The following is an 8,632-nucleotide window of genomic DNA, read 5'->3' as shown; positions in this document are numbered from 1 at the left end:
ATACAGAAAGAAAGACCTGTAGGACAGAAGTGTTATCATCATTCTTTCTCGACAAAAATATTTCCATTCTTTATACCTTCTCTTTGCTGACAACACATATCCTACTTGCTTTACACACTGCAATGGTTTCCTTATCACTTTTCACATCACAAGTTTTAACCCTGGAAAGCATAACAAATCCAAGACACAAGTGACTGAAATGTTATAGCAACATTTTCGGATTGGCAAATAAAAGAATATATTCCATAAACTTTAAAAACATTCATTTTATCAAACCATAATTTTTCTTTAATGATACAACATGCATGTTTAAAAACCCAAACATCTTTAGTTTCCTTCCTGTTCTTACAAGAAGACAAGGGTAGATATATTTAGATTTGTTTTATTTGTAAGTGCTTATATTTTTTAAGGCCAATTCAATAGAACTCCTTTAAAAGTTAACCTCGACAATACTATCCAAAGTCAAAAGCCCATGCAGACCTCCAGACAAATGGATATCTCATGGTTTCATCGTTTTACATTTCGTGAATTAGACTTTGCAGTTAAATGTATCCATTTATGAATAACAGAATAGCCAATTTTACACACGCAATTTTAAGCCTTCTCTTTTCTTCCCTTTGGCTTGAAGTTTTACTTATTAATACAAAGATGAAGGCTCAGGCAAAGTGGACATGTTTGTAATTCAAGGACACGATGAGAGTCAACTTCCAACTTTCTTCTAGGCATATTTTTGTTTTAGTGTGGTCTGAAAAAATTGTTTTATCAAGCTAGCCTTCTCTAACTGCACATGCAAAGAGAAACGGTTTTTAGAATTGCAAGAGTTTCATCTTAACCGATTTTCTTAGGAATCTAAAGACTACTTTGCTATATATTGTCCAAAAAAAAGTTTCTTTTTTGTTAGTCATGATTCCGTGGCTAAAATTTTTCTTAATGAATTGAACCTGAATTTCCCATTTTGCATAAGGCAACACAATGCCACTGACACAAATGGAATACACACACATGCACCAAACAACAGGTCAGTCACAAACCCTCTCCGAGGGAGACTAGTACAGATTCCCAGACAAACCCCTCCCCAACATGAAGCATTCCCAGTGGTAGCCGACATCAGAACCAACTGGCAAAATGCCCAAATGACACTCACCAACGTGAGTGTCATGGTGCTCACCAACGGTCCTCAATGGTAGATAGATGTCAGAACCAATTGTCAATGCACCAATAGCACTGTTCACAAACAATCAACATCAGACACACATCAGAACCAATTTGCAAAATGCTGAAATAGCACCTCAAGCCCAAACAGTTCTCAACATCAGAACTAACTGAAGAGTGCCTAAATAGCACTAGCACTCACAAATGAGAAGATCGCCCATGTGCACACTGGTGGACTAACCAAGATTTGGAACGCGTCAGCTCATCTCAAGTCTAAGTTTCCATTCCGCCAAGGAAAAGCATAAGTTGGCAGCCAGTGCCAAGCAAGGGAGAAACAGGGAGGATTCTCAAAACAGATGGTTTTGGCAGCTGCTAGGAACGTCCCCAAAATCCCCTACTCTGGGCTAGCTAGCCACAAACAGCAGGCTCATACGTTGTCATGGCCACAGGTCTCCCTGGAAACCCAGAGAACCAGGTGCCATGAAAGCTCAAGAGCCAGCAGTAGGCAGCCTCCCAATATGGGCACCAAAATCTGTTACCAAAAAAGTGTGTGGGTCCGCTGCTCTCCTCTCAAAAGCCAGTAAACTGGCCAGGTTGTTGTAAAGAAAAGTTTACTTTATTTCAGAGGCCTGCAACTGAGTGGTAGGAGGGCGGATGTCTGTCCAAAGATGGACCACCACCCCACCCCCACCACTGGCAACCACTGAAGCAAGAACTTTTTTAGATAGAAGGAGAGGACTATATGCAGAAAAGGCACAGTCAACGTTGAATCATCTTGGTTGTCTTAAGTGCAGTTAATCTTCAGTTCCAGGGTCCATTTGTTCCCATTTCTTTGAAGCCAGTTCTCAGAATTGTGGCGGCTTATGTCATGAGAACAGTCTGGTCATCATGAAGTTAACTTCTTCACCCTAGTGTTTTAATATCTATATGACAGCTTACAGGATGTGGCTCAGAATATTATCTGTAGCCCTCAAGAAAGATTTAAAGGTCCTTGACTATGCTTAATCAATACATTATTGTTATTCGGTCTCCTTTGACTGCTTTCCTTGGTTTTCACATGTTCTCATTTTTCTGATTAAACTTATTCTTTGTCTAAAGTTTTCCACAGACCAAGGGCAGGCAGAGGACATGGTGTGTGGAGGTAAGGACCTCAGGGTTCCTCTCCATATCACTTTGCTCTGATTGACTGACTCTGATTGCCTGTACTATGCCCTGATGGTCTGACTCCTAGCCTATAAATTTCTCTAGTTGGCAGACCTCTAGCCTGTACATTGCTCTTATTGGCTGTCTCATAGCCTGTACCTAATGCGGATAGGCTAATTCTAGTCTGTACTTTGCCCTGATTGGCTGACTGCTAGCCTGCACATAGCTCTTTTTGACTGATGCCTAGCCTGTATTTTGCTCTCATTGGTTAACTGCTAGCCTGTACTTTGCTCTGATTGGCTGACTTCAGACCTGTACTTTGCTCTCATTGGCTGACTGCTAGCCTGTGCATTGCTCTCACTGGCTGACTCTTTGCTTGTAATTTCCCCATTGAAAGTGAAAGTGTTAGTCACTGAGTCGTGTCTGACTCTTTGCCACCCCAGGGACTGTAGCCTGCCAGGCTCCTCCATCCATGGGATTATCCAGGCAAGAATACTGGAGTGGGTTGCCATTTCCATCTCCAGGGGACCTTCCTGACCCAGGAATCAAACCCGGGTCTCCTGCATTGCAGGCAGACGCTTTACCATCTGAGCCACCAGGAGGGATTAATTATAGAATCCCTGTCACAGAGTTACTGTGGGAATTAAATGAGATCAAATAGTTAAAACATTTAATGGTTGCTAGCACTAGAAGGCAATGGCACCCCACTCCAGTACTCTTGCCTGGAAAATCACACGGATGGAGCAGCCTGGTGGGCTGCAGTCCATGAGGTCGCTAAGAGTCGGACACGACTGAGCAACTTCCCTTTCACTTTTCACTTTCATGCATTGGAGAAGGAAATGGCAACCCACTCCAGTGTTCTTGCCTGGAGAATCCCAGGGACGGGCGAGCCTGGTGGCCTGCTGTCTATGGGGTCGCACGGAGTCGGACTGAAGCAATTTAGCAACAGCAGCAGGTGACTGATTTGCTGAACTCTATCCTATTCTTTGCTCTGATCAGCTGAGTCCAAGCCTGTACATTTCTCTGATTGGCTGAACTCTAGCATACATTTTGCCCTGATTGGCCGACTCCTATCTTGTATTTTTCTCTGATTGGCTAACTCCCATCAGGTAGTTTGCTCTGATTGTCTGACTACTGGCCTGTACATTGCTCTGATTGGCTGACTTCTAGCCAATACCTTGTTCTGATTGGCTAAACTCTAGGCTATACTTTGCTCTAATTGGCTGACTCCTAACCTGTTCTTTTCTCTTATTGGCTGAGTCTAAGTCTGTGCTTTGCCCTAATTGGCTGAGTCATAGTCTGTACATTTATTTCTGTGATTGGCTAAACTCTAACCTGTACTTTGCTGTGATTGGCTGACTCCTAGCCTGTTCCTTGCTCTGATTGGCTGAGTTCAAGCCTTTACTTTGCCCTTAGTGGCTGAGTCCTATCCTGTATTTTCCTCTGATTGGCTAACTCCCATCAGGTAGTTTGCTCTGATTGGCTGTCTCCTAGCCAGTTCCTTATACTGATTGGCTGAACACTAGCCTATACATTTCTCTGATTGGCTGACTCCTAACTTGTCCTTAGCTCTGATTGGCTGAGTTTAAACCTGTACTTTGCCATGACTGGCTGAGTCCTAACCTGAACATTTCTCTAACTGGCTGAACTCTAGCCAGTCTTTTGCCCTGACTGGCTGACTCCTAACCTGTTCTTTACTCTTATTGGGTGAATACGAGCCTGTACTTTGCCCTGATTGGCTGAGTCCTAGTCTGTACATTTCTCTGATTGGCTAAACTCTAGCCTTTACTTTGCTCTGATTGGCTGACTCCTAGCCACTACATTGTTCTCTTTGGCTGAAGTCTAACCAACACTTTGCTTTGATTGGCTGAATCCTAACCTGTCCTTGACTCTGATTGGCCTAGCTGGAGTCTGTACTTTGCCATGACTGGCTGAGTCCTAACCTGAACATTTCTCTGATTGGCTGAACTCTAGCCAGTCTTTTGCCCTGACTGGATGACTCCTAACCTGTTCTTTACTCTTAGTGGCTGAGTCCGAGCCTGTACTTTGCTCTGAATGGCTGAGTCCTAGCCTGTACATTTCTCTGATTGGCTAAACTCTAGCCTGTACCTTGCTTTGATTGGCTGACTCCTAGCCACTACATTGTTCTAATTGGCTGAAGTCTAACTAACACTTTGCTTTGATTGACTGACTCCTAACCTGTCCTTGGCTCTGATTGGCCTAGCCGGAGTCTGTACTTTGCCATGACTGGCTGAGTCCTAACCTGAATATTTCTCTGATTGGCTGAACTCTAGCCTGTCTTTTCCCCTGATTGGCTGGCTACAGGCATGTACATTGCGCTGATTGTCTGGCTCCTAGCCAGTACCTTGGTCTGATTGGCTGACTGTAGGCTCTAGTTTGCCCTTATTACCTGACTCCTAACTTGTATATTACTCTGATTGGCTGATCCTTAGCCTGTGCATTGCTCTGATTTTCTGACTCCTGTACTTTGCGCTGAGTGGCTATGTCCTATCTGGTAGTTTTCTCTGATTGGCTAAGTCCTGGCCTTGCCTTGCACTGATTGGCTGACTTGAAATTGCTCTGTGCTCTGATTGTCTGACTTGAGCCTCTACATTGGTCTGAGTTACTGACTCCTAGCCCAAACCTTGCTCTGATTGGCTGGCTCGAGCATGTACTTTGCCCTGATTGGCTGACTTGTACTGCACTTTTGCACTGATTGGCTGACTCAGAGCTTGCATGCTGTCCTGATTGGTTAAGTCAGGCTTTATATTGGTCTGGTTTGCTGGCTTATAACCAGTACTTTTCTTTGACTGGCTGACTCCTACCCGGTTGTTTGTTCTGATTGGCTGACTCCCGGCCTGTCCTTTGCTCTGATTGGCTGACTCCTGGCCTTTTTCTTTCATGATTGGCTGACTCCTTACCTTTATTTTGTCCTGATTGGCTGATTTTAGCCTGTGCATTTCTCTGATTGGCTGATTTCTAGCATGTACTTTGCCCTGATTGGCTAACTCCTATCTGTTAATTTTCTCTGATTGGCTGACTTCTGAATTATGTTTGCTGTGATTGGCTAACTCCTAGCATGTACGTTGCTCTGATTGGCATACTCCAAGTCTGTATTTTGCATTGATTGGCTGACTTGAAACTGGTATTTTGCTCCAATTGTCTGATTCCATCCTTTGCTTTGGTCTATTTCCTGACTCCTAGACTGTACCTCAGAGAAGGCAATGGCACCCCACTCCAGTACTCTTGCCTGGAAAATCCCATGGACGGAGGAGCCTGGTAGGCTGCAGTCCATGGGGTCGCTAAGATTCAGATACGACTGTCTTCATTTTCACTTTTCACTTTCATGCGTTGGAGAAGGAAATGGCAGCCCACTCCAGTGTTCTTTCCTGGAGAAACCCAGGGATGGGGGAGCCTGGTGGGCTGCCGTCTATGGGGTCGCACAGAGTCGGACACGACTGAAGTGACTAAGCAGCAGCAGCAGACTGCCTACTGTGATTGGCTTCCTTGAGCCTGTACTTTACGTTGGTTGGCTGACTCCTATCCCCTCTACTTACTCTTATTGGCTGACCCCTGGCCTGTAGTTTGCTCTGATTGGCTATCTCCTAGCATGTATATTGCTCTGATTGGCAGACTCCATGTCTCTATCTGCCACTGATTGGCTGACTTGAAGCCGGTATTCTGCTTTGATTCTCTGACTCTAGCCTGTGCATTTTTCTGATTCGCTGACTTCTAGACTGTACCATACTGTGATTGGCTGATTTGAACTTGTACTTTACCCTGATTGGCTGACTCCTATCCCCTACTTGCTTTGATTGGATGGATGACTCACTCTATACTTTGCTCTGACTGGCTGACTCCTAGCACCTCATTGCACTGTTTGCCTGCTTCTTAGCCTTGAGTCTCCCTCATTGTAAGCAGACTCTTAAGGGTCTGAACCACCAGGGAAGAGCTTTCCTTGATTGGCTGACTCCTATTCTGTAATTTTCTCTTATTGCCTGACTTCGAGCCTGCGCTTAACCCTGACAGGCTGACTCTTAACCTGTACCTTTCTTGATTGCCTGAACTCTAGCCAGTATGTTGCCCTGATTAGATGTCTTGCCGCACGTACATTGGGCTTCCCTGATAGTTCACGGTAAAGAATCCACCTGCAATCCAGGAGACCCCAGTTTGATTCCTGGGTTGGGAAGATCCCCTGGAGAAGGGATAGGCTACCCACTCCCGTATTCTTGGGCTTCCCTGGTGGAATTCTACAATGCACAAGACCTGGGTTCTCTCCCTGGGTTGGGTAGACCCCCTGGAGGAGGGCATGGCAACCCACTCTAGTATTCTTGACTGGTGAATCCTCATGGACAGAGGAGCTTGATGGGCTGCAGTCCATGGTTTACTTAGATAGCAACAAAAGGAGACATTACTAGTCAAAGGTCCATCTAGGTTTTTTTCCAGTGGTCATGTATGGATGTGAGAGTTGACTGTGAAGAAAGCTGAGCACTGAAGAATTGATGCTTTTGAACTGTGGTGTTGGAGAAGACTCTTGAGAGTCCCTTGACTGCAAGGAGATCCAACCAGTCCATTCTGAAGGGATCAGCCCTGGGATTTCTTTGGAAGGAATGATGCTAAAGCTGAAACTCCAGTACTTTGGCCACCTCATGCGAAGAGTTGACTCTTTGGAAAAGATTCTGATGCTGGGAGGGATTGGGGGCAGGAGGAGAAGGGGACGACAGAGGATGAGATGGCTGGATGGCATCACTGACTCGATGGACGGAGTCTGAGTGAACGTGTAAGTGCCAATTTTTAAAAAATTTATGAAAAAGGATGGCACTATAACATAACTTGCAGAGTTATTCTGAGAATTAAATGAGAAAATCCGTGTAAAAGACTTTATATCATACCTGGCACATAGTATGTGCTCAGTACATTAGTTTTATTTCAGTTATTTCTAGTGACATATAAATAATGGAAGCATGGCTGAGAATGACAGTTGATGAATTTAGAAAATGTGAATTATAATGTCCTCTGAAAGAAAGTCATCAGTCAGTGGATCCAAAGATTAGGTTCCATTAACCTCCTTTCCGAGCTTTTCATTATCTATTTTCATTCTCACTCAAGTTTCTCTCTTTTTTTTTTTATTTTTTTTAAATTTTATTTTATTTTTAAACTTTACAATATTGTATTGGTTCTGCCATATATTGAAATGAATCCGCCACAGGCATATACGTGTTCCCCATCCTGAACCCTCCTCCTCTCTCTCTAGAACTCATCCTTCGGATGTAGTTGCATTTAGTCTTGCGTTGTTCGTTTCTTAATCTTCTGTTCAGTTAAATTGTACATAACTTAATATGAGAATCATATCTTCTGTGTGTGTGTGTGTGTGTGTGTGTGTGTGTTTGAAGTTTCACAACTTTGACGGTCAATGGTTAGTCCTCATCCACATTAACTGTAGGTTTTTTAAAGTAGTGAGAGGTACATGGCTAACCAGTGTATAGAGCTGATGTGACTCTTCATGCTCATTACATTTTCTGATCAAGAGGAGGTGGACATGGTGTGAAACATTGCTTATTCCTTTGGGCCAGACAGCTTTACTAAGACTGGTGTCAGTGTGCACATCTGGAGTTTCCATCTTCTTCATGGCAGATTTCTGGATCCATTTGAGTACCCCAGGAGCACACTTCTTGAAGGCCACTCTCTGGATGCACTTGTGTGTGTTGATGGTGTATTCTCTGGTCACTATCTTGTTCATTGCAAGATGGCCCTTCCTGCTCCACTTCTTTGCAAGAGCCATCCTGCTGGGTCCAGGTTAAAAATGCATAGGGGTTCTTTGTATTTCGTGTGTGTCCTACAACAGTTGTGAGCACATAGGTATATATTAGATACCAATAAAAGCCTAGATGTATTTGTAGAAGTCACATAAGAAACATTTCCTAGCAGTAAAGAAATCTTATAATTGCTGAGATCTTAATCTAAGATTGTAATAAAAGTTGGCTTTAAGCATACAACACCTTCGTAAATAATTTGGCATAAACTACACTGCCTAGACCTTTTTCAAATAAATACAAATTGGAAAGCAGGAGTTGTATGTTTTGGGGCTGCCTACTGCTGTAATATTAACTATTTATGGTATAATGGCAGGCTGTCTCCTATATAATCAAAGGAAAATGTACAGATTGATAATTCTTCTAGCTATTCGAATGTCACTTAAAAATAAAATTGATGGTAAGTAACAGGCATTTTCCATGTGTTGGTTATTTTGACCTGATGGATTTGCAAATTTCTTACCAGCATAGAAAATAAAAACTGCTGCTTATTTTTAAGTACAAATCTTGCATGCTTCAAATGA

The 8,632-nt window shown here is 43.4% G+C and overlaps 1 protein-coding gene across 1 annotated transcript; it reads right to left on the bottom strand.

The window, feature by feature from the left end:
- Positions 1 to 7,705: 7,705 nt before the first annotated feature.
- LOC102278862 (large ribosomal subunit protein eL31) lies at positions 7,706 to 8,077 on the bottom strand. Its single transcript, XM_005890195.2, has one exon. It carries the CDS (start codon positions 8,075 to 8,077, stop codon positions 7,706 to 7,708), a length of 372 nt encoding a protein of 123 aa, XP_005890257.2.
- Between the last annotated feature and the right edge of the window lie 555 nt (positions 8,078 to 8,632).

The sequence above is a fragment of the Bos mutus genome, chromosome X (genome assembly GCF_027580195.1).
Source record: "Bos mutus isolate GX-2022 chromosome X, NWIPB_WYAK_1.1, whole genome shotgun sequence".
Lineage (NCBI taxonomy): Eukaryota > Metazoa > Chordata > Mammalia > Artiodactyla > Bovidae > Bos > Bos mutus.
This window is presented reverse-complemented; position numbering and strand designations above follow the sequence as displayed.